The sequence below is a fragment of the Leptonychotes weddellii genome, chromosome 5, assembly GCF_054177405.1.
Source record: "Leptonychotes weddellii isolate Sample4059 chromosome 5, ASM5417740v2, whole genome shotgun sequence".
Classification (NCBI taxonomy): Eukaryota; Metazoa; Chordata; class Mammalia; order Carnivora; family Phocidae; genus Leptonychotes; species Leptonychotes weddellii.
The window spans coordinates 52,528,640-52,556,090 of NC_138373.1; the positions used below are offsets into that span (position 1 = coordinate 52,528,640).

At 35.5% G+C, this 27,451-nt stretch overlaps 1 protein-coding gene across 1 annotated transcript in view; it reads left to right on the plus strand.

Annotated features, from left to right (window-relative positions):
• Window positions 1-27,451, plus strand: part of PLXDC2 (plexin domain containing 2) — a 435,549-nt gene that overhangs the window by 337,687 nt on the left and 70,411 nt on the right. The window contains exons 10-12 of the mRNA XM_081818908.1: window positions 5,499-5,594; window positions 5,785-5,866; window positions 5,942-5,948. Of these exons, the coding sequence (XP_081675034.1) occupies window positions 5,499-5,594; window positions 5,785-5,866; window positions 5,942-5,948 (185 nt within the window). The remainder of the gene's footprint in view (window positions 1-5,498; window positions 5,595-5,784; window positions 5,867-5,941; window positions 5,949-27,451) is intronic.

A 27,451-nucleotide genomic window follows, 5' to 3' on the forward strand; every position in this document is an offset into this window, starting at 1 on the left:
GTTCAGAGAGTTGTTGCTATTCCTTTCTTCGATCTCCTGTTGAGTTTGTAGGTGTTCAGAATGGTTTGATCCCTATCCAGCTGAATTCCTGAGAGGAGAAGAAATCCAGGTCTCCTACTCCTCCGCCATCTTGCTCCGCCCCTGGCTATGTTTTTTTTTTAAATCTATTCAGTCATTTATTTATTCATTAACTTTTTATCCTATACCAATATCAGATAAAATAAAATTTTACCAATACAGAGATGTGTCTCTCGATTTATTTAATAATTTATTTCTAATATACTAAAAGTCACAGAAAGGACTTTAATACATTATTAAAAATTCAAGACATTTAAACATTTATGTATTTAATAAATATCTATTGAGTACCTATTAGGCTAGGATTTATTGGTCCAAGGAAGAGAAACCCAACTTAATGTACTTTTATTTTATTCAATAAAGTGAATCAAAAGCTCATCTTTGCAGTGGTTACCTTACCATGGAAGGAATAGGAAAGTAGTCAAAATTGTCTTCAAAAATAATCTAAATAGAAAAATCTAACTTTTCTATCAAGGTCTTTTTAATTTTAAATTATGACCTCAGATTCAATTTTTCACTTTTCTCTCTCATGTTTGCCTTCAAATTTATACTTTCCTTTGCCTTAATTATTTCTTATTTTTCCCTATTACATAATGATTATTTCTATTTAACTTACACTTCCCTACTACACAGAGAATATTTCTATTTTTAACTAACACTGGTTGGATACCTTTATAAACATGCCCACATGTTAATTTTTCCAGTTGGATTTTTTTATAGGAAGTTTAGTTTCTTGGAAATGTAGGGGATTTTTCTTACACAAGTGCCAAACATCTGCATGATTTAGCACTAAAAGCTTTTTAAAAACTTGATTTTAAAATAAGGAAATCTTACTGCATTTCACCCAATTTGATTTAAGAAAGTCACAATCTTCTTTTCTCCCAGAAAAAAAAAACAAAAAACAGAGAGAGAGAGACTTAATGACATTGCCAATGTACATTACAAAATCTCCCCATAAGTCTCAGGAATAAAGAGGTGTGTTCCCCTGGGGGAAGCACCACGTTCAGAGGAACAGTTCCTAGGTCAATGGGAACCATGATGTTAGGCCTGCCATCCACATGTCGCACCAGCCCACTCAGATACTGCTTGACCATTTACTGTCCCAGTGTTCGTTCTGGTTCTCCTCTTGGGCAAAGACTACTTAAAGAAGTCAGAACATGCATCTTGTTTAAGCCCTTAGTAAATATACGTGGAAGGAGGAGAAAAGTAAAGATTGGTTTTAGATGAAGTTCCTGATTTTCTTTATGTTTGCTCAAGTAACTTATGGAATCTGCCCATTTGGGTCTTAATAGTGGCCTGAAACTTCATAAGCAGTGAGGGAATGATGAGAAGAAAATCGAAGAGGCTCAGCTTAGTACTTCATGGCCCTCTAAATTTTATGTTGCCTTAGCCAAAATGAATTACATTTTTGTTTAATAGAATTAGAACTACAGAAGGAATAAAGAAATGTTTGAAGCAAAAGCATCTTCCATTTGTAGATGCTTGATTTAACAACACCAACCAGTTATTTCGCTTAGTGGAGTACATTTTTCTAATTCACTGCTGTAATGGTGTCTCTCTCTCTCTCTTTTTTTTTTCTCAAGAGTCTCTTTTTTTTCCCGAGTCTTCATGACGGGAATGAACTTGTTGTGCAGTACATGCTCTTTACATTAAAGAGTTCTCAGTGAATGGTGCTGTGTGGTGGGCTCAACTGGAACTCGAAAAGAAATAACCACTTGGGACCAGTCATGAAGCATTGGCAATGCATAAGTAACGCCATGCTAGGAAATCATTTACTTGACAGTTCAGGCAATATTAAAATATTTATATAAATGGAAGAATCTGCCAATTTAGGAAATTACTCATACATTCTCTATGTGAATGTTAGCTTTAAAAACAAGCAAATAAACTAGATCATGGGCTAATCATGCCACAGGGTATTCATTAAACTGTGTTCATTTCGGCCAGAGTGAATATTGATTGGACAGGATTCCTGGTGTTTCCATATGATCACTCTGTTCCCGCCTGTTAATATTGCTCAGAATTTCTAAAAAATGCAATTCATTAGTCACACTTTGAATCATATCACCTTAAGATTTTGGATACTAAACTTTATTCTCTACATGTTAGTCTGCTCAGAGATTTAGTTTCTTTTTTTTTTTTAATTTTTAAAAGCCCCTAATGGTTATGATAGTCAAACTTGGTTTTGTAAAGTTGTAGGAAAACAGTTAAAGCTGTATCAGCACTACTAAGACTGAATTTTTGGTACAGCATTATTTTGGCTGACTTTCTAAAGAAGACACATGAGCTAAATACATTTCTGGAATCAAATGAAAGCTTCTAGTATTGGCAGGAGCTACCAGTAAATACATTCCTAATTACTTGTTTCTGACCGGGGTATCTCTGAAATACAACAAAAATGACCGTTTGGAAGCTGTCATTAATTGGCAGGTCATCAAACAAAAATCATTCTCATTAATCTTAGTTTTGTTGAACTCATTTCATCCCCATAGTTGGAGGGGTCTGAGCAGGTGATAGAACTAGCAGAGCAAAAAAGGTCACTTTCCCTTAACCCCATGTGCATAATTAATAATTAACTTCCAGAGGCTCCATAGCCAATATGTCAGTAGTTTGAGATTTTCAAAGTATAGTATGAAATGAAGAGAAAACTAGTATTTTAAGCACCTACAAATATGATAGAGCAAACTTGAGTATGAAGGAGACTCAAAAACCCCCAACCCTGTGATCTCATGGCAAAGCGATGTTATTTAATGCTATTTATTCATTTCCAAGAACGAACTTATTTAGTAAAATACACGAGAAAGCAGGGGCGCCTGGGTGGCTCAGTCGTTAAGCGTCTGCCTTCGGCTCAGGTCATGATCCCAGGATTCTGGGATCAAGCCCCACATCGGGCTCCCTGCTCAGCGGGAGGCCTGCTTCTCCCTCTCCCACTCCCCCTGCTTGTGTTCCCTCTCTAGCTGTGTCTCTCTCTGTCAAATGAATAAATAAAATCTTTAAAAAAAAAATACACGAGAAAGCAGTATATAGGAAGGTATATTATTTAGACAAAGCAGAAGCTGGATAATCCTTTTATGTGCCTTAAAACTTAAAAAAAAAAAATGTGCCTCAAGAAACCTTATAAATACCCTAAAATTAGTATTTTCTCTAATGTTTGATAAAGTTTATACCTTGAAAATTATATATGCATCTTTCCCTTATACCAAAAAGAAATGAATTAGATTATGGTTCTTAAGCAGTGTTTTCCAGTCTGATAAACCTGAAGATACATTCCGCAAATGGCTCTAGAACCTCTCCAAGCCCCAAAAGAGTTCATTTGAGGCCGCCCCCCTTCCTCTTCCAGAGCAGAATTTCATGGTGAATCATCAGAAATAAGTGAAAGGATATGAGTGGATAAAAGTAGAGATATGTGTAGGTAATAAGTGGATGTTTGACTTTGCTCCTGGATGTGTAGCTATATTTACATTTCCTGAAACTTTTAATAAGAGACAGCTCGCTATCTCCTCAACACCATATTCCTGCTTTATGTCTTAGAGGTGATCACAGTTGGGTCAATTGACCTTAGTCAAAATTTAAGTTTCTTAAAGCTAAGGTGGGAGACAAATTCCTGGAAGCCTGATTTCAGAGTCTTAGTGTGACTCCAGTGCGTTTAGGTCTATGGAAATAGACCATTACATGCAGCATGTAACCAGTGTGATGTATAGTTAGCATGTTGGACATGTATTGAGTACTTGCAGTGTGAAAGGGATTGTTCTAACCAATTTGCACTTATTATCTCATTTTAGTTGTCGAAACAACTCAGTGGTATAGGTACTATTATCTCTATTTTATGGATGAGGGAACAGAGATACAGAGAGGCTAACAAAGGAGCCCAGGGTCACACAGATACTAAGAAGCGACATTGGCATGTGAGCCACACAAGACTGTTCAAGAGCATGTACTACCAACCACTATGACATTCGACTTCCCAAGACTGGATACCAATATATTTTTTTCAATAAAATTATAGCTTTCCAAATAATTCCTGATAGATATGATAGTATTCAGGAAATGCTTTCCTGTCATCACAGGCATTTTCAGAGCTAAATAAAATGCTGATAACATTACTTTTCCAATTCCATTTACCAAACTTCAGGCAAGCTCATTAGCATAAAGCTCAGGTCTTTTTTTAATAGATTTTAAATATATTTCATCAACAGTCTTGACTGTAAGAAAATGTTTTTGCCATGTTTATCTGATATTTAATTATTAAAGTTCATGTCAAAGTCTCCCATCTAGCCTCTTCCTCAGGGATACTGTTGGATTTGCTGATGAACGATTATAAATTTGTTCATGCAATATAAGTACTAATTATTAACCTTCCTCAGACATGATACTGTATATTTAATAAATACCAGTACTAAATTTTTAAGGTGATTTAAGTTCTGTTTTTCTTCTATTAAAGAAATTTCATTCTAAACCTTTGAAGCACTCAGACTCATCTTCTGGCAAAATAACTTTATTTGGGCTGTGATTTTTATTTATTTATTTTTTTAGGCTGTGAAAAATTTTTAACTGCTACCCATTCCTAAAGGACTCACTTTAGCTTTAGTTTTAAAAAGTGGTGTCATCTTACCTTCTTGATTTTTATGTCAGAACCTTTCAAAATACATAAATCTATTAAGAATATGTCTTCAGTATATCATAGGGAACAATGGGTTGGAGCCCCTGCTAGTGAAGTGAGGTATCTGGGACTATAATCAACATTTCAACTTAATTGATTAAAAAAAGACTTCGGGCGCCTGGGTGGCTCAGTTGGTTAAGCGACTGCCTTCGGCTCAGGTCATGATCCTGGAGTCCCGGGATCAAGTCCCGCATCGGGCTCCCTGCTTGGCAGGGAGTCTGCTTCGTCCTCTGACCCTATCCCCTCTCATGTGTTCTCTCTCTCTCATTCTCTCTCTCTCAAATAAATAAATAAAATCTTTAAAAAAAAAAAAGAATTCTGGAGCAATTTAATCATATACATGAGGACTTCATAAAATATAAGATCCCCAAGACTGCTTTCAAAAGTAAACACAGTGGAGGGGTGACTGGGTGGCTCAGGTCATGATCTCAGGGTCCTGGGATCGAGCCCTGTATCGGGCTCCCCTGCTTCTCCCTCTCCCTCTGCTCTCCCCCTGCTTGTGTTCTTTCTCTCTCTCAAATAAATAAATAAAAGCTTTTTTAAAAAAAGTAAAAAAAAAAAAAAGACTTCTGAGTATATCAGTACGTGATTTTCAGGTTTTTTCTTATAATCAATCTCTTCACAGGGATTGATTATTTTAAATCTTCATTTTAAAACCAGCTTGGGTAAAAAGTAAATCATTTCTACATTCATTATCAGATGTTGTTTTACAGGCGAAGACATCTTGAAAGATTATTTTTTTCTATTTTTGTTTTTACAGATGTTCGAAGAAGAACAATTTATGAATACCACCGAGTAGAGCTACAAATGTCAAAAATTACCAATATTTCAGCTGTGGAGATGACCCCATTACCTAGTAAGTTACCATGTGAACAGGGCTAGGTGGAAAGTTTAATGATCTGATCTGTTTATGCATAAGTATCTTGCTCCTGTGTGTATATGGGGGTAGGAGGGTGATTTTAATTTTGGTTGAGCAGTCTTTTTTTTTTAATTTCTCTCCATGCTGCCAATTAGTCTTGATAAACCTATTCTGTCCTGTTTCCTAGCATGCCTCCAGTTTAATGGTTGTGGCCCCTGTGTATCCTCTCAGATTGGCTTCAACTGCAGTTGGTGTAGTAAACTTCAAAGGTAAAAAAGAGTAATACAGAAAGTTTAAAATTTTTACAAAGACTTGTTGCTTATAACTCTTCCATTGAATTTTAGATGTCAGGTGTGTCATAATCGTATATATGAACAGATGTATACATGTAAAAAAAAACAAAACCCATGACCAAAAGGCAAAAAAATGCTCAGGATTTTAGGGAATTTTAGTATTTTCCTTTGATCACTCAAAATTACCAAAAACCTTCAGCGTCAATAAAATAATTATCTGATATACATTTATTATGTCTATGGAGCTTAAACTAGATGGTGATTGTGATTGATAGGTCTATAAATTAATGCTCTTGGCCCATATTCTTCAGAAAACATGGCATGACATATCATTACTCTAACAAGGACGGTGTATGCATGGTCACATGCACATTCTTAGTAAATTCCAGTGAATATCTCAAAGGTTACTGGTGAAGGTTAGAGATGTGGTTAAAGTTAGGGAATAAAGTGACACTAACCAACCTCTACAGAAATAGAATGTGTGGTCCGATTTTTCATGAATCGCAAAGAGTTTTTAGTCCCTAGAGTTTTTCATAGAATGAATGATCATTTGTTGGAAATATGGAGCGAAGACTCAACTGTGTTTTGTTATTCACTCAATCATTTTGTGCATCAGTTATATCCCAAGCAGTGGGAAAGCAGCAGCAAATAATACAGATGTGGTGCCTGTCCCACCCCCCCACCCTCCCTCGCCCATAGAGTTTACAGTCTGTCTGGGAATAAGTCCCCTTCCACCTTCAGTCTATGAAAAGTTCTCCCCGCAGGTGAAGAACCGAATCTTCAGGCTCTTCATGTGTTCATGTTGCATCAGAGCTTCCTGTTGTGGACCAGCCTCTGTCTTACCATCTTGCTGCAGCATTTGCTGTAATGATAGAGGCATGGTCAGGAATACTTGAAACATTATTGAAGTAAAAAGAATAGAATGCCAAGTCCTTGATAATAAGCTGTCGGAAACATGTTTGACTTGCTAACTTTGGGGCAACCAGTACAGTATTATGGTTAGAACAACATTATTTATTATAACCTCTGTTTTGTTTTCAGTGCAACCTGTTCCCGTAATTTCCTTTGTGCCATGAATGTCAAATAACGAAAAAGCAAGCAGGAGATTAACATTCTTAAAAATAGATTTTAACTTTCCTGTATCTCCAGAGTGGAAAGAACTGCTATACAATTAAGAGTTTGTAGACGTTTATATTCATATATTGTTGACATTCCATAAAGATTACATGCACATTGGAAGTTATTCAAAATCGGTTTAGATGACAGCCAAAATACATCTCAGGAGATGCCATTTCAATATGTTTAGTTAAGTAATACAGAGCTCACCCATGAAAAACTCCCAAAAGAATGAAGTAGAAGGCTCTGGCTTGAGGTGTGCACCTAATTCAAGTTCCAGTTCAGTGCTCACCTCCTTTGAGAAGTCTCCCTAAACCACAAGTCTATGTGAGGTGCCCAGTCCCGGTGTTTCTCGGACATCCTTGGCAAAACTCCATCATCAGCAGTCACCATAGGTCTTATGGACACTTGCTCATTTGTTTGTCTCCTTTGCTAGGCTGTGGCTTTATTGAGGGTGATTGGTCTTTATATCTCCAGAACCTAAGAATGTACCTGGTACTACAGAAAAACAGATGAATAAATGAATGAATGAATGAATGAATGAGCATTAGGTTCCAAATGAAGGAATCATGATTAGATTTGTCTGGGAACTAAGGGTTTCTGAGGATGAGAGACTTTCAGTGCTGAAGCTAGGAGAGTCAAAGGAAAACCAGGAAAGTTAGCCACCCCAGGCAGATTACCATGAGGATAATTCTCAACTGAAATAGTATCGTTGTAAATGAAGGTTTGGGACACTAGTCTAGAAACATATCTTCCACCAACAACTTCATTATTTTAAAAAATATTTTTGGTGAAAATATACACATGTTTATATATTATATATTATATATATTATATTATACATATAGTATACATACATATGTATGTATAATGTAATGTGTAATAATACATATTATTATTACATGACATAATACATGTAATAATACATATACACATAATATACATGTATATTATATATGTGTGTTTAAAATTATGTTTGAAGTTCCAAAACAAGCCATTTTGCATTGTTGCAAATGGCATTATATTAATACTTCCATGTTATTGAGAGATTTCTCTGCCAGACATTGTGCCAAGGAATTTTCAAATATATTTAGCTTGTGCAAAATTTTTACAGTGGGGGCATTTGAGGCTTACAGGAGCCAGATTGTTTGTGCAGGATCTTATAGCTCTTAAGGAATAAGTTTGGACTGAAACTAGATCTATGTGACTCCCGGCCTGTGGTCTTGACACCTCACCCGTCCTGCCTCACACCTGCCAGGCTGCAGATGCACTAAGCAAGTTAATCTTTGTCATTTCCTGAAAAGTAGTAGACATACTACTGAAAAATAAATATTTTTGTAATTGAGGCTGCAAGAAAATTGCATGGTTTTGAAATTGGCATAAAAAGAATGCAGAAGAGAATCGAACAAAGCATAAGACTTTTGTGTATTATTGAAAGCATCATTGTTTTAAAAAGATTAATTGAAAAAGGGAAAGTGGTGATGCCTATGAATAAGGAAGGAATTCATCAAAGAACACTACTTTAAAAACTACAAGTTTTCAGCATGTTACCATTTGGTGTTTTGCTGAATACCAAACACTGGTTTAAACACTGGAGATTAACATTCTTCAGCAACTCAGTTATATACATATCAAAACCTGCTTAATTAATTGGTTTAACTATGGCTCATTGCACTTTTGTTCAATTTAATTTCCCCACTGCATTTTATTAATTTCTCCTTAGACCTGTGTGCTTCAAAATTTTGCTTTTGCTGCCCGGAAGCATTTCCCCAGACTTTAGAGCTTTTATTAACAAGTTCAATAAAACAAGAGAAGTCTTATCCTAAGCAGCACAAAAATTGCCTCTCAGATTTTTTTCTTCCATTCTTTTTACTCTCTCCTTTGTGCTCATTTACCCCTGAATGATAATCAGTTGGTGGTGATTACTGAACTCTCAAGTTGGGCTTGCTCTAAAAAGATAAGATAATTTTAATTGGCTTGTTTATTTCCTTTAATTCCTATTTTTCAGGAAGCAAAAACTAAGGCAAAATGTTTGTAATGGCTTATCCAAGGTCTAAAGGAATTTGAGTTATAGAACATTTAATGAGATCCATGATCAAAAATGTTTACTTACAATGGGTGGCCCATTACTTGTAGGTAAGAATGTTTTTGTTTCTTCACTGAAAATTGAGAGGACCTGAATCAACCACTTTCAACCAGACCTCCTATTTTCACTCCTTTGACAAAAATTTCTGAGTGTCTTTGTGTTCAAGTTACTGTCCTAGATTATGAATTCAGTGGTAAACAAACTTCCTCATGGAGCTTACATTTTTAGCATAAAGAGAAAGAATTTAAGCAAATAGGTATGCAGAAAATAGAGTTGGCAGTGATGAGTGCTATGGCAAAAGAAATAAACAGAACATTATAAGGGAAAATATAGCAAAACCGATAAGAATAACAAGAGTTTATTTGTTGGTAACATGCTAAGCAACCTAGCCTCCTTTGAAGGGACCTTGGTTTCATTAGCCTTCATCATCTGAAAGTCTATTTTTAATTGAAAATATATTTTGGCTCTGGGCACTGGGTGGCTCAGTCAGTTAAGCATCCATCTCTTGATTTCAGCTCAGGTCATGATCTCAGTGTCTTGAGATCAAGCCCTGCATCTGGCTCCACACTGAGTGTGGAGCCTGCTTAGGACTTTTTCTCTCCCTCTCCCTCTGCCCCTCCTCCCGGCCCCCACCCCCTGCTTATGCTCACTCTCTCTCTCTCTAAAAAAAAAAAAAATATATATATATATATATATTATACGTGTGTGTGTGTGGTACATGTGTGTATATAAGTGTATATATATAGGCTCTTAAAATATTCATTCACTCATTCATGTACTTAAAAATGTATCGAATGCTTTCTACGCTAATCTAAATAGCAAGCACTAGTATAAAGACTGAGGTAGTTCAAACAATAATCAGGTATTAAAGCCAAAGCTTTCATGGAGCTTAGAGTTTAGCTTATTAAGCTGGAAAACAAAAAATCAATAATTAATTAAATTAATAATTAATTAAAAAGTCAGTTGATGATGAGTGATCTGTTGAGTTTGAAAAAGCCAGTGGTTGCTCTGGACTGGGTGGCCAAGAAAGGTTTCTTGGAGGAAGAGACACTTAGAGCTGAATGATTGAGAACCAGCTACATCTACCAAGGTGAAGGCAAAGAGTATTTCAAAGGAACTGGCAAGTGCAGTGGCCCTACAGTGGGTTCAAGCCTGATCTGATGACGAAAGGAAGAAGTGCAGTGAGTTGGGAGCATTGAGGGTTGAGCGTGAAGAGAGAATGGTATCAAATGAAGTCAGGCAATTTGCAAAGCACCAAGACATGGAAGGCTTTGTAAGCCAGGAACAGTTTTATTTATTCTCAGGGTGAAGGGAAGCCTCTAGATTCTAGAACTTAAGCAGAGGAGTGATGTGTTAAAAATATTTCATTATATGTTAAAAATAAAATTCTGGGGATGCCTAGCTGGCTCAGTGGGTAGAGCATGTGACTCTTGATCTCAGGGTCATGAGTTTGAGCCTCCTGTATGGTGTAGAAGAATCAAGGCTGCTTTCTAGATTTTTATTTGAGTAATTTGGTGGATCCTGGCATTCATTTTTTGAGATAGGTAGGATGGCACAAGAAATAGAGTCTGGGGTGGGGGGAAATAAAGAGCTTGGTTGGGGACAAGTGCAGTTTGAGATGTCTATCAGACTTCAAATGGAAATGTTGAGTAGGTGGGAATATATAAGCCAGAAATTTTGGGAAGAGGTTGTGGCTGGACATTCAGATTGGAGAGTCATTATCATATAGATAGTATTTAAATTCATAGGGCTGAGTAAGATCAGCTATGCAGAAAGTGTAAATTGAAAATAGAAGAGATTCCAAGAGCTAGATAATGGCATGGCATAATGAGGTATGATGCTAATTTTTCATTATATAAAATTATTTTTTTTAAGATTTTATTTATTTATTTGACAGACAGAGACATAGCGAGAGAGGGAGCACAAGCAGGGGGAGTGGGAGAGGGAGAAGCAGGCTTCCCACCAAACAGGGAGCCCGATGCGGGGCTCGATCCCAGGACCCTGGGACCATGACCTGAGCTGAAGGCAGACGCTTAACGACTGAGCCACCCAGGCGCCCCTATATAAAATTATTTTAAAATACATTTGCATACATGTCTGTATAGACAGAATACCTCTGAAAAAACACATTAAGAGATTGAGGACAATATTTGCCTCTGGAGACAGGCATGAGGATGAGTATTACTTTTTATTATGTACTCTTGTGTATAATTTGAATTTTTGCCACATGGAGTTGAAGACAAAAGGAAGAATCAACAAAGGAGAAATGAGAGAACATAAATTCAAGGGCAGAAATGTAGCCTTACTCATTTTAGTGTCTTCCACAGCACCTAACATCATGCCTAGACTAATACAGCAATCCAACACATACAGTTGGACTGATACATGCAAATGATCAAGGCCAGAAATTTGCACTTTCATGAGAATTCTAATTGGTCACTTTAGCTGTTCCCATCCATTGACTTTGTCAGTATTAACCCTATGGCTATAGTAAGGACTAAGCTGATGTTTAGCATAAAATGTCAATATTTATAATTAAGCAGGTTGAATACTGGGGAGTTAGTCTCCTGGTGTCTCAGTTTTAAAGAATTTTCCTCATTTTACTTACTTAGCCCTGATCAAAGTCATAGGACTACAGGTAAAAATTTGGAAATAAATACTTTCCATGATTCTACTCATCAAAAGAATAAACAGAATAGGTAAATCCCTACTAATGGTAAAGACATGTAACTACTGAATACTAGTATCACATATTTACTTAAGAAGATACATGAGATGAGGGAAAAGTGTTTTTGAATAACTGTTCTATATTTGTTTTGACCTGTTATTTCTATTACATTTCCTTGAACATACTATGGCACTGGCTGTTATTTTTCCACTGAATGAACTGAATTTCTTTGCAGTAACAAAAAGAAAAATAGAAAAAAAAGTATCGTGTGTAGTATATTTCAAAAATCTTAAAGTATATAAAGTCAGAGATAGTGGCCAATAATTCATTAATGATGGAAAATGTATTATCAACCTAAATTAATTAAGGATGAAAAATTCTTTTTATATGGGCACAGCTAATTTTTTCTGAAAATAGAATGTACTCAATCATATGCTCATTTAGCTTACAGAAATTAAACTACCTAAGTTTGGGAGGAGAGAGAAATGGAGAGAACAAATTTAAATAATGCAGCCAATCCAACCTTTCCCCAATCAGTAATCTTACGCTTCTGAATAGGAGCACCAAGGAGACTTGAATATACCTATCTCCTTCAGTTTTATTTTGATGTACCCCTAAACACATAGGCATGTTTGCAGGATTGAGTGTAACTTTAGGGTTTAAGGAAACAACAGATATTTTTCATACCACATGATCCTAAAATAAAGCCAACAACTTCATCTACAATCAGCCAAAATCCAACAGTCCATACTGCCACTGGAGGAAGAAGTAGTTTTATTAAAAGAGTGGCAGGCTCCTGAAAGAGCTGTACTAAGGGAATTTCAAACATATTTTGACCCAGTGTGATTTTTACCTACTTACTCACCTCCATATCTAGCCCTCAAGTAAGGTGCAACTCCACTGTAATCCTCAGAGGACCATATAAAGCATTCTGTTAGTCTGATTTAGTTGTAAGTCTTAATTTAGTCCAAGATTTTAAGATTGAAAAGAGAGGATCAGAAAACCCACAATTGTCGAATGACATTCCATGTATTCTTAGAATATATGGCCCACTCTGAAATTTGTAAGATTAAGATTAATCAGCAGGGTATATTATACCTGCTTAAATGTACCTTTTATATCCTGGGCAAAACCATAGCCTATAACCCTTTTGAGAGTATGGCCGAAGTTCATATTCAAGGCTACTAGTATACTACACATTTACATGATTCTTTCACATAAGGAAATCCATTGGCTTTGGTGATAAGGTGTGAAGTCCAGATCTAATAAATAGTAGCTATTTGGGAAGTCCAGCAGCCCTGATCCAAAATTAATTATAACTGTAGGCTTATTACCATGAATTGGGATAAAATAAAGTTCCACTCCAAAATGCACTGAATTTCAGATGGACATTTAGAACTCACCAAGCTTTAAGAATTTTAAATAAATTTTTGTTGATCTATGTTTCATATGCTGACTCTCTTTCAAGCTGAAATCATCTCCATCTGTTTATCAGAATTACAGATTAGTAATATTTTGATAGCTGAAAATGTTACCATTTTCAATAAACTGAATGTCAGGTTTAAATGCAAAATATGAAGTTATTTATAACTAACAATCTATTTTTGTCTTTTTTTTTTAATTTATTTTTTTTTATTCTTATGTTAATCCCCATACATTACATCATTAGTTTTAGATGAAGTATTCCATGATTCATTGTTTGTGCATAACACCCAGTGCTCCATGCAGAATGTGCCCTCCTCAATACCCACCACCAGGCTAACCCATCCTCCCACCTCCCTCCCCTCCAGAACCCTGTTTGTTTTTCAGAGTCCATCGTCTCTCATGGTTCGTCTACCCCTCCGATTTCCCCCGCTTCATTCTTCCCCTCCCGCTACCTTCTTCTTCTTCTTTTTTTGTCTTTGATAGAAAGTTATATCCTTACTGAAATATCAGATCCAACAGAATTATTTAATTGATGAAAAATTAATTGGAACGCTTTATTGTCATGCTGCCTAGTCATGATAGACAGGAAAAAGAGAATGCTATCATTTCTGATTGAAGGCATCAGAGAAACAGTTATCTTTAATTATATACTCAGCAGCAATGGTAAGGTCTGAAAAGGCCTGAAAACTGGTCTGAAAGTGGTGAGCCCAGTAGCCCAAGTCTAGACCAAATGAGTTTCTTTCTCTTCAGTGAGTTCTTATTACATGTATTGGGTTTTCGGTGTCAGGGAGAACCAGCCAGCCAAGGTTCAGGAGGAGCCCAGAAGTGAGGAAGCATTCCTCCGTTATTCAAAAGGAATCAAAATTCCCTAAATGCATAGTAGAGAGGCATTCATGTTTTGTTGTCCTAAGTGGATTAGACTGGATGTCTGAATACCTAATGGCCCAGCCAACAGTTAGCTGATCTTGGACAAATCAATAAACTCTTTGACTTTACATCCTGAGATGTGAAATACATATCTCATCTAGACATATTTGATTCTTGTATTCTTTAATTCTGAGTGGCCCTAGGTTGAGTAATTTTCAATTATTAGTACAGTTAAAAATTGCCCCAGGAGCCTGTTAAAATGCAGATTTCTCTGAATCTCACCAAGGGATTCATAGTCAGTAGGTCCAGAGTGGAGTCCAGGGATTGAACTTTTCAATGAACCTCTTCAGGGGATCCTGAGGTAATCTGAGACAAGCACAATGGAAAGGCTGATCTTGTATCAGTGGGCTGAGAGTCTTGTGAGCCTGCAGTGGTTACACCAAAGTTGTGTGAAAACACTTATCCTTACTTTGGAATAGAGAAATATAGAAAAAAAAAAATGAAGATAAAAATATTTGTTTTGTTTTGTTTTGTTTTTAAGATTTTATTTATTTATTTGAGAGAGAGAGAATGAGAGACAGAGAGCATGAGACGGGGGAGGGTCAGAGGGAGAAGCAGACCCCCCGCTGAGCAGGGAGCCCGATGCGGGACTCGATCCCGGGACTCCAGGATCATGACCTGAGCCGAAGGCAGTTGCTTAACCAACTGAGCCACCCAGGCGCCCCTGTTTTTAAAATCCATTAGGAGTTAATGAAATAGGTGTTGATAAAAGAAAGCAAGTTTTTGGATAAGTACAGTATATGCAATAAATAAATGAGGAGATTTGGGAACACTGTTAGCTAGTTAAGATCACTGGAACATCTTTGATTTCTGAATTTTTATTAAATCACTGCTACTAAAACAGTGAAGAAATTCACTGTTCTAAAGGAACTAAGGTGCTTCTAGAAATTCCATACAGCCAAGATAATTGTTTTCAGATGTGCAATGTTCATAAGAGGTAAATTGAATTTGAATTTATTTTAGTGCAATTTATAATCCTTTCAAATTTACATAAACAATCTTAGCATGTTAATTAATTAGCATGTTCTGAAATACAGCATAAAAAATTGTTCTTTTAAGAATACAAAATTAAAGTCTATTTTTTCTTCTGAGCATTCCAAGCCTAGCTAGCTTTAACAGAGGTGTACTAATTCTTTTTGTGTGAATTAATTATAACAGTGTAATAAGCTATGATGTTATTTTATCCATTACAGAAAGCATTTTGAAATATACTCTGATATAGAGAATAATTTTGAAAAGATCCATAAGATACTAGTAACAGGGTTGACCTTTGGGGAAACTGCCATGAATTGGAAATTGGCATAAAGAGAGATTATTACCATTTCATCATATTTCCTTTGGAAGAGTTTGAATTTTTGTCACATGTACATATTACCTATACTGAACCAATCAATCAACAAACAAATATATATTTGTAAAACAAAGTTATTTTAACTCATACATTTACGTGTTAAAATAAAATAACTAGGAAATTTTGGATACTCTTTCAGAAAATTCTGAAGTTAAACTTTCAGGAGTAGAAAATTATCAATTCTTTTTTTTTTTAAGATTTATTTATTTATTTTGAGAGAAAGAGAGATGGAGAGAGAGAGAGCCATGCATGTGCACACGGGGGGAGGGGCAGAGGGAGGGAGTCATCAAGCAGACTCCCCACAGAGCCTGGAGCCCAATGTGGGGCTTGATCTCCTGACCCATGAGATCACGACCCATGGGATCAGGACCCAAGAGATCACAACGTGAGCCAGAACCAAGAGTCGGACGCTTAACTGACTGAGCCACCCAGGCGCCCCTTATCAATTCTGAATATATAGGCTGCCTTTCTTTCCTCTGGAGAGATGACATTGGATTTATTAGCCTTTTGGATATAAAACGCATGTAATTCTATTTATTTTTTTAAAAAAGTATTGAACTATGTTTTCGTCTATCTTTTCATCTATCTATCAATCATCTATTTTGCATTTTGGCCTCGTCTCCTTTTTGCCACTGGCCATCTGCCAGTCTCTGAAGATGGTTGTGAATACAGAATAGGCACCAGCTTCCTTTTTTCCAAACTCAAAAGCAACAGGTGCTTGAGCCAAGTCTCCTGATAACCAAGTCCCACCTGAAATATCAAGGCATTCTTTTAAGTTGTCTTTGATTTTCTAGTCAGTGAATGCTATGTTTGCGTTCCATCTGAGCACCATTTGGCAAGCTAGAAATAAAATCTGTAGAATTATTTAGTATCACATCTGTTTATAGCTGCTTTTTCAAGATTAACCAAGTGATTTTAAAGTTTTACTTATGTTTTAACCAGCTGTGGTGACTGCACTTTATCTGGTTATAATTTGGAAAATTAAACGTCAACAAATGCAACCTAAAAACATATATGGAGTATCTAAAAATGGGGCATTTTAGTGCTAAATTACATATTCCATTTCCTTAGCTTGCTTGCACTAATGTAGTAATGAGTTCCCCTGGAAATAATTAAAAGTTAATTGTCCAAGAATGAGACTGATTTTGTTCAATTTAAAAACAGTAGGTGCTAAATTATTATGAAAAAAATATCCATAAAGAACAAGGAAATAAAAACTTAAAAGCAAAAAACAAAGTTCACAGTTAACTTCTGTTAAAAAACAATTGACATGACTGTTGAGTATCAGGGAGCCTCAGATTAATATTCATATTGAAAAGACTGACATTATGGTAAAAAAGAAAAATTTTAATAAGTAGTTTATGGTTTAATTATTTGTTTTGCCGGGAATCTAATGTGAAAATATAGAAAGACGTTCAAAATACAATGTTTGTACTCCAGCCAGCTCTTTAAAGACTTATGTAAGAAAATGATTAAAATGTCACTGACATTGGATGTTATTGGATAGGATAGTTTCTGATTTTTTGCTTTCTGCTAAAATCTACCCGCAAGAAAAGTTGAAATATGACTATGTCCTATTTCTTGGTATAAACATGCTACTTAAGATATTTATGAAATTTTCTAAATGTTAAAGAGTTTATTTACTGTCAAGTCCTGAGTCAGAGATACAGTCTTCCTACCCAGAGTTTTGAGGGAAATTCTATGATAGGAATTCTGTCATTGGTGGAAAAGTGCAGGAAATACAGTAATTCAGCAATGTGTGTAATAGTCCTGTTATTTCTTTGTTTTTTTTTTTAAGATTTTATTTATTTATTCACGAGAGACCAAGGCAGAGGGATAAACAGGCTCCCCACAGAGTAGGAAGCCCAATAGGGAACTTGCTCCCAGGACCATGAGATCATGACCTGAGCCGAAGGCAGATACTTAACCGACTGAGCCACCCAGGCGTCCCTATTGCTTTGGTTCTAAGAACATCTAGGTAGTGCTACTCTAAAGATGTATCTTTTTATATAATTATAGCAATCTGACTAAGCTGTTATCCATCATTAGGGAAAGCGAAGAAGGGTGTTTCAGGATAAAATAAGATTTATTGGTTGAACAAGATTAGCATTCAAATTTTCCTTTTCTGTGCTACGATGAAGGGGATTTGCCAATTCTGGATTAATGAGACTCATTTTTTTCTCCTTCCTAGAGGGCCACTTTTTTTCCGCCTCTCATCTCTAGAATGTTTCCTTCAGTGACAATTCACAGTCAAGGGGGAATGATTCTCCATGAATCATGACCTTGGCTGCAACAATTTCTAATGATAGGCTGTCCTAAAAATACACAGGTTTTATATTCCTAAAATAACATCTCTGACCACCAGATAAGACCTCTGTATTGACCTGTACCCCGATCAGAATTCGTTTCTCCCTTCCCTGCGCTTTGTTAGCACACAGGTTTATTTTATCTTTGCCCAGATTTTCTACCACTGCTGCTGCTGAATCACATGAGCTTTGAAAGCAAGGACAGGGGTTTGTTTTAAGGGTGAGAATGCTTTACATACAGAGGTGCTTAACAATTCTAATAGCTACGTTTTATTCTGTATTTACTATATGTCAGGCATCACGCGAAAGCCTTCATTTCCACTAAAGTCTTTTAATTCTTTCATCTCATCCAATCCTTGATCTGTAAAGGACCATCCAGAGGTAAGTGTTCAGTTCCCTGTTTCATAGATTAAGGAAATGAGAAATGAGGAAGGTTGAGGAGCTTAGCCCACGTCACGGAACTAGTAACTAGTTTAAATCCTGGTGGAGCCAGGATTTAAAATAAAAGTTTTTTTAAAGATGGAAGGTTGGGGAGATGAAGGAAAAAAAGAAATGCTAGGGTTGAAATTTCTTCTTAAGCCTTCCATGCCTAGTGTTAGCACAGGTAGCTTTGCTAAGTAATCCAAAGCTGATATCCATCAGGAAAGGGGAAAAGGCCCTTCCTTTGCCTACCAAAAGGGTCTTATTAGCTAATTTACACTAACCTCTTTCAAAACTTATTTGAATTGTTTGTTGTAAAAGACACATACAAAGTTTCCTTTAACAATAATTGAGGTTGTATTTGTGCAAAGTGCACAATTGGCAAGACAGAGTCCTCAGGGAAAAATAAATAAATAAAAACCAGGAATTGGGAGAAAGTAATAAAAATAGCACATAGAGTTCTAATGGGGAAAAAAAGATTTGTGAGTAATCCATTAAAATTGCATACAGCAAAATGGTGTATAAAGAATTTATTTCTCAGAGGAGAATTAGTCCTGTATCGCTTTTTTCTCTGTCAAGTTTTCTACTCATCTATCAAAGATGGAGTATAAATAGACCTCTGCACCACTTCAGACTCATGCACTCAGTGTATGAAAGAGACGGTGATCCTTGATGCCGTATTTCAAAGGCATGGGTATAAAATACTTCAGAGACTTAAATTTTAGTATGCAAGCTTAAACTTAGATAGTCTCAAATAGCCAAGTGAGCAAGAACATGCACATGAATGGAGAGAAATATATAAGAAAACTTGACCTGAAAGGCTGACTGTAGTCGAACACAGTATTTGTAAATAGAGATGCCTGCGAAGTGTGAGCATCAGCTATGCTCCCCAAGTCCACATGCACAGTTTTCTCTGGACAGGCGGGCGTAGGCCTGTTGTCCCCATGCCCCATTTCTTTCTGTCTCCTCCCCCTCTCAAAAGTGTAGCGGTTGCCCCCTAAGTTCCACTGTCATCTTCCCTAATACCACCTTGGGAATCCTAACTGCATTTGTATATTCAGGACCTGAGGCAGAGGTAGAATCCCTGTATTAGTTCCACTATTCTCCATAAAGGAATTCCTGGGAGATAGACCATACGGCCCCACAAGCCTGAAATATTTATCTATCTGCCCTTTTATAGGAAAAGTTTTCCAGATCAATGGAAGACATACAACAAATACATTTAACGGAAAAAATAAAATGTGTATTCTGAATAAATTATCTTGGAAGCAAACATTGACTATCTGGTTATGTCACTGAAGTAACAGCGACACTGGGATAAATCAGATAATTCTAATGATTGTCACCGAAGGAAACAATGGGCAGTAAATGAAGGTCAAACTACCATCATAGTGTGTAAAAATAAATACTAAAAAAGATTTTGAAGACCAAATTGATGGATCTTGTGAGCTGAGAGAATAACGTGAAGATTTGGGTCTAGATATCATTCTGCATTTGTTTGTATAGCTTTTGCTATAAATATTTTTTTTAATCTGGCTTAAAGGGGTGTGCTCTGAAATACTAAGCCGGTTTCATTAAAAGCAAATCTGAAGAGAAAAATCACATATCCAAGAATGTTTCTGTTAACATAAGGTGACACTAACTGTATTTTATGAAGCAGAAAATTGCTTTACACCCAAATTCTTAAAATCCTTCTCTCTTTTTTTTTTGCTGCCTTTAATAAGACATAGAACATTTGTACACATGAGCTGTGTAAAACTCTAATAGAATTAGCACTTAGTAATTTGATCTTTTATATGCCTGGCAAATCTGATGTAGAATAAAGCAAGGAAATAAGCAGAACACTATTTTATGACCAGAATCATTCCCTAAAGTGGAATGAATTTACTAATACGTTGTTGGTGATCTGCAAAAGGAGCCGGTACAATCTTAGAAACAGACCCTTCCAGGTGACCTCACAGATTTATCATGAGGAGAGAATAACAAAAACTTAAGAAGAAAACAAAGCCTTACATACTAAAAGCCACTGCTAAAAATATACGTAGTATTTTTTTTAAGCATTGATATTACAACTAACATTTCAAGAGGCAACTTGAACTAAGCTATATATATATATATATATATATATATATATATATGTACATGTATTTCAAAATTGTCTCACATGTAGTTTTAAAATAATAAGAAAATCATTGAAACAACTCTAGAAGTCTTAGAAGTGTTTCCACGAAAATCAATTTACTTTTACTTGGAATTATCACTCTTAAGACTTTAGAAGATGACACTGAATTTACCATGAGCTGAAGATACAAATGGAGACATACAATGTTCTTTAATCAAAATAAAGTGATGAAAGGGAACAATGACTCTTTTCAAGGTTGAATGATTAATGTAAACGAATATGGGCCACTACATGTGTATAAAAGGTATTCTGTGTTAACTCAGATCCTAGAAAAGTTATTTCACAAATATAATATCTTTTGAAGACTAAATGCGCATTATCAAAAAATCATTAAACAGATATCTTTTAAGAAACAGTGTTCTGCTGGTCAGGCACTATTATCTGACATTAAAATGCCTTAAATTACATCTTCTAGGCACATGCAGAGAGAAAAAGAAAAAAACTGCTTCTCTTCTTGGAGTTCCTGTCAATATTATATTATCATATTTTAAATGAGCTCATAGTACTTGTCTGAAAGGTTTAATTACATTGTAAAATACAGTGATAACAAGCCTAGATTAATTAATGGGGTGAGGTGTACAAATGATTTAATAAAATGATTTTCAACCTTTTTCTTCTCAAGCAGGAGAAACATTTTTGAAAAATGAAACTCCAAATACAAAACAGATAAAATTAGATCTGGCTGGGGGTTCACAGCCACGCCCTCCATCTCCTTCTCACCCAGGACATCAGTCATTGAAGGCCTCTGCAACACCAAACCCTGAGCTCTGGGCAAAGCTTGAAAATCTGTGATTAATGCAGGTTTTCCTGGTTAGAAATACTAACCTTCCTAATCCAGCCATTCTTTCCGAAGATCATTTGCAAGGACCCAAATCTACTGTGATTAGAAACACTTTATCTCTTAAGCAATGAGAGAGACAGACGGAAGAGAGAGAGACATGGAGTTGTCTGGATCGGATTATTGGTGACTCTTCCTGAAAAGACGGTGACACATGTAATGGCCTCTTGTATCCTTTATAGTCCTTTCCTAAACGTTTATGGCTCAAAACGGGAGTAAAGTTCATGCTGTGGTTCTCTGAGAGACTAGAAATGCCATCTTCATCTGTTTCTCTGCAGATGTCAGCATTCTCAGTAAAATTGTGAAGCTGTTTTACATCAAAAGTTAAATTACGACAAAGACCTCTATTTTTGATGAGACAATTGGCTCATCAAAGGGATTTCTAGTCCCTTGCCAGAGTCTAACTTTGTTATCTTGGCAGAACAGAGGTGACTTGATTCATGCGTCGTTGATGTTCCTCAGGAAGGCAGACAACTCTGAAAGACCAGGAGCCATTAATCTGAGCACCATGGAATAAAAATTTATTGGTGAAAGGATAGCATTTTACTGAGGCTCACAGCACACCTAAACCCATAAGTCTTTATGTTCCTTTTTCTGAGCCAACCTCAAAGTAAAAGTCACTGCTCTGTCCACTTTTATGCATTTGAAAGTGCCATTTAAGTATAACACTTGGTATGAAGTCAAGAGATTTTAAGAAAGGGTGTCAAAAATTGGAATCTTGAAACATCCAGTAGTTTTATTTGTGACTGTTAGCTTCAATGGCTCACAGCCATGAGGAGCAATCTTTTTTTTTTTTTTTTTCCTTTACCACAGGATTCAACTCTCACTCTCACTTCTATTGTAGCAAGATAGCAAAGTTGAATGCTTGGCAAGAAATATTTAGATTCTGAAAAAATTCATTCATCAGAAAGAGAAGATTTCTCCTCTTTGTTTAAGATCCTTTGCTTTTGTGGCTAAAGAAGCTGGGTCAGGACTTGGAGAATATCATAGATTTCAGTTTTGAAACTGATTCAGTTCCAGTTACAATGCCTTTTTATTTTTTCAGTAAACACTTTTGATAGTGCTAAGTGCAATGGAGGGTAAAAAGGCATAAAATAGCTCACATTTATCAAGCACCTACTATGTCAAACACCGAAAGAGCGCTTCATCTATATTATCCTGTTTAGTTCTCACCAAAACACAGGGAAGGTTGATTTTACAATCTCCATTTTACAGAAACTGAATCTCCAATAATAACTTGCTATTGCTCACAGAGTTAAGACCTGAATCCATTTTTATGTATGCAATTCTAAAACTCATGCACTTTTCACTAAATAATATAGCCCTAAGTTTTTGCAGTAGTCAAATGCAAATAATTGTGAGGAATATTGCCAGGCTGGGGTGAGAATTACATAACTGACTGTCTTTAAACACATGTCAACTATTAACTTGCTCCAACACTGTAACCTCGACTTCCTTCCCTTTCTTTTCCCCATATTCCCGTATTAAATGAGACAGTGTTTTGCTTTGTTTTTCTGAAAGTGCCCAGTAGCCTGTTGAAAATTATTAACCAAGTTATTAATTATTAATTCAAGTCTAGAGACTCCATTAGTCTTAGTGCCTGGATTCAGAAAGAGAGTTGAGTATGGCAAGGGAAGTTTTCTTTTCTAATGTGATACAAGGGGCTGTGCTCCCAGTTTCTTCAGGATGTGCTAATATGTTGCCCAGATACAAGACCCCAAAGTTGCACATTTAGTTAGGTGGAAAATAACATTGTTTTTTGAATGGAATTCTCATTTTACAACCATACATTCTAAAAGCTATAAAATTATTAATTTCACTCTTAGAAATAATTACCAATAATATAATCTTTCTTTCCTAAAATAAAAACTGTATAACATCTTATTCATGTATACATAATTGGAAGAAACAAAATAAAACTATTTAGTTGTCTTAACAGTTTTCCTTCAATTACCATTCCTCAGCCTCAGATTATCATTTATCTTCTTTAAAAGTTATGGTGTTTCTAAAGGAGTTGGAAATCTCTCATAAATAAGGAACCAAATTGTTAAAACGTGTTTTCGGCCAGACTTATATTAGTTGCCAAAGACATATTTAAGATCAGTCAGTGAAGAAATATTATCTTCATCATGTTGGGATAACAAGTTTGATCTTAAATGTTAATAGCCCCAGGTAAACTGAAGACTTCATCTCTAACTGTATAACTTTTATTGGATAACAAATGTTGTGTCCTCAGGCTAGGAGCTGTAACCTTGATTGCACTTGGGAGAAGAATAATCCTCCATTGTGGCACTTCCTTTAGAAGGCAGTGTGGGTTAGATCTCATAGAAGGGAAAGCACCAAGGAAACCCCAACAGCTACTCTCCTCTTCAAATCGTAGAGCAGATTAGTTCTGAAACTGACTATGTTGACAGATGCTGTATGACCATGGATGCCTGGTTTCATGTGGTAATATGTACCATCTCAGGGTTTTAAAAAGAGGAATACCTCAACTTTAATCTTTTTGGTAGCCTTCAATTTCCACCCCACTCAAAAAGTTTACCCATTTAAGTCTAAACATTTAACCCTAAGATATCCTTTGGGTTTTTGCTGACTTTTTCATTCTATTAGTAAAATCATTACTTTTCAACCTTCCAAAATCATAATAAATATTACTTTGTATCTCTAATGAGGGTTGTTATGAGTCTCAGCTATTTACTAATTCTTCTATAATCTGGTATGGCTGCCTTATTTTTGCCACTTAATCAAGCTATGAGTGTTAACTTCTCATTTTACTCTGCACTCATATAGGAAAGACACAAGGCATGAAGCAATTAATGATTTGACATTCTCCCAAAACTTCACTTTCTAGGATTCTAACTTCTCCTTGCCTCTTCAACTGTATAGTACCTTGTTGATTAGAAGAGATGAGAGTAGCCATTTGGTCTTGTTTCTTATCTTGGGAAGAAAGCATTCACTCTTTCATCATTATGTGTGATGTTAGCTGTAGATTACTTATAGATATCCTGTATTATTTATGATTATAGAATTTTGAAAACCCCAGTAGTTAGGAATCAAAACCCACAGACCTGAAATAATTAAAACACATGGCCAAATAATAAATTCATTCCATGTTTTAAAGAAATATATTAATGCAATTAATAGCACTGGTAATGAAGATCATTTGCTCATCTTGATAGAGGAAAAAATATTTGATAAAATCTAACATTTTTTTCCTAAGTAAAAAAGCAGATTGAGATAGAAGGAAGTGTATTAACATAACAATAAGCATTACTTGACAACAATGGAAAAAATATACTGAACATTGAAGCCCCAGAGACATTCCAATTAAAATAAAGAAGAAAGGAAGGATGTGATTTTTACTGTTATGTTATAGAATTCTCTATTTCTGGTTAATGCACAGAGAAAAGAAACATAAATAAAAGACATGACTATTGGAAAGGAGAAGCAAAGTTATTATTTATAAATAAAGGTACCAGTTACAAAATAACTACACAAAAATCAATAGCTTTCCATGTCAGAAATAACCATTTAGAAAATACAATGATTAAAGCTCTTTAACAATAGCAGAAATAGATAAAATAATTACTAACAAACTTAATGTGTAGGCCCTATATAAGGGAAACAATTAAAGTTTGATGAGGCCCTTAAAAGAACACCTGAAAAAACATTTTATGGATGGAAAGCTAGAATGTAATAAGATGTCAATTAATACCACATTAATTCTACCAAATTCACATAGGACTGCTATTTGGAACATCAGAATGTGATTGTAAAAGTCACAGAAAGAATAAATGAATGAAACTACTCAAGAAAAAGTTTAAAATAAGATCAATGATGGAAGACTTAAAAACTACTAGGTATTAAATTATGTTATAAAAAACTATAATGATGAAATCATCATTACAAGAAGGAACAAAGCAATCAATGGAAGAGTGTATAATTTCAGAAGTAGAGCTTAGCATATGAGTTTATTATGTAAGAAAACAGGCAGCTCCAAACAATGGGTAAAGATCTATTCAAAAGGGGTGCCTGGGTGGCTCAGTCAGTAAGCGTCTGCCTTGGGTTCAGGTCTCGATCCCAGGGTTCTGGAATCCAGCCCCTGGAATCCCTTGAGCCCCAAGTTGATTGAGCCCTTGGAGCCCCCCATCAGTTGGGCCCCTTGAGCCCTGTGTTGGCTGGTCAGGCTCCCTGCTGAGCAGGGAGCCTGCTACTCACCCTGCTTATGCTCTCACTCTCTCTTTCTCTCTCAAATAAATAAATAAAATTTTAAAAAAATAAAATCTATTCAACAAATGATCCTGGGACTCTCAGCCATCTATTTTAATAAAATTTGTATATTTAGATTTGGTTCTTCACACCATATACCAAAATAAATTTAGAATAGATTAGAGAAGTAAAAGTAAAGAATGCAATAATGGACTAACTAGAAGAGAGTATGGCAAATGTAGTGCCAAATTTAATGCCAAAGTAGTGGAGGCCTTTCTGAGCAAAAAAGCAAAGAAAGAAATCTTGCAAGGAAAGTTTGAAAAACAAACACCACAATGTAAAAATACAAACTGTTGTATGACCAAAAAAATCATATTTAGAATAGAATGGCAAATTATAGACAGGTGATACAGTTAACAGAATTTCGTGCTCTAGTTCATAGAAATCCTGTAAAAACAAAACAAAACAAAAAAAACCCAGTCAAATAAAATAGAGAAAATAAATGAATACACTATTTAAAAATGTAGAAATAATAAGTTAATAAACATGTTTTAAAAGTTTATCCTCACCTGTAATAGAAGAAATGCTCATTAAAGTAAGATATATCATTTTTAATCCATCAAATTGCAAAAAGAATGATGATGAATATTTTTATAAGGTTTAAATGACATGTGGTATTCTCATACATAGGTTGAGTAAATTTTTTATAAAGCCATATAATGGAATATACGCTGTCATTAAAAATTAACTCTCAAGGGATATTTATGGACATGGAAAAATTTCTAGGCTATAGTATTAACTGTAGAAAAGCAAGCTATCATATGTTATGATTCAATTTGATTAATACATAGGTGTAAGCAAAGGTATATTAAATAAGTCTGGGTGGGAAATGAAATTAATGATATTTTAGCATTGAGATAACACCTTCTCTGCCACATGTATAAAGGACAAGATTCTGGATATCAGATGACTTGAACCCAGTTTTCCATCTGAAACTCATCTCCAAAACAAAGTTCCTGCATTTTGCAACTAACTGTTCTTATTGGCATTGGATTATGATTCTGAGCTGCAACTAACATCAAGAGCTTTTATTAAGAGACAACAAATTTGGGGCACCTGGGTGGCTCAGTCAGTTGGGTGTCTGACTCTTGATTTCAGCTCAGGTTTCCATCTCAGGATTATGAGTTCAAGCCCTGCATTGAACTCCACATTGGGCATGGAGCCGGAAGGAAGGAAAGAAGGAAGAAGAAAGAAAAGGAGGGAGGGAGGAAGGAAGGAAGACACAACAAACTTCACATTCTTGCATATTAGATTGATGTAAAATTTCATAATTTGTCCTACAGTGTTGTCTCCGTAATACATTACTGTGTACTTAGGTTCATCTGTCATTCCTAGCACTCTGTGTAATGAGTGGTTCAGGCATGAAAAATCTGGAAAATTTTAAGATCAGGTTTCTCAGTTTTAGAAGAAATGGTTTTAGAAGTGAAGTCATCCATCTCATGCCTGAAGCCAATTAGGAACAACAGGAATGCCCTATATGGGAAATAAGATAGAATTGTTTTACTAATTTTTTATTGAGAATAATTATTATAATCAGCATTTTAAATTTTATGAACTTTGCCAATTACATTTTTTAGTATTTCAAAACAAAATAATTTCCTTATATATTATAGTTTCATACTACCTATCACCTATTTTACCCAATGATAAAATGTGTTATTAGTTATAATCGTGGCTGGTTATCATTATATATCATTATACTTGTCTCTCATCTAAAATACTTCTGCTTCTTTTTAAAACATCTTTCCATTTCTTTGATGCTGCAGGATCATTTTTCATACTTTTAGACTGTGACAAGAAAATTTACTAAATGAACAATTGATTTTTCCATTAAGATAACACACCCTGTTAAATACACATAAGGCTAACAAGGACCATTTAAATCATGAGACACCTTGATGAGGTATTTGCCCTAGTCTTCAGAATTTTACAGATCTTTACTTTTTATATAATAAACTAGAACAGAGGCCAGC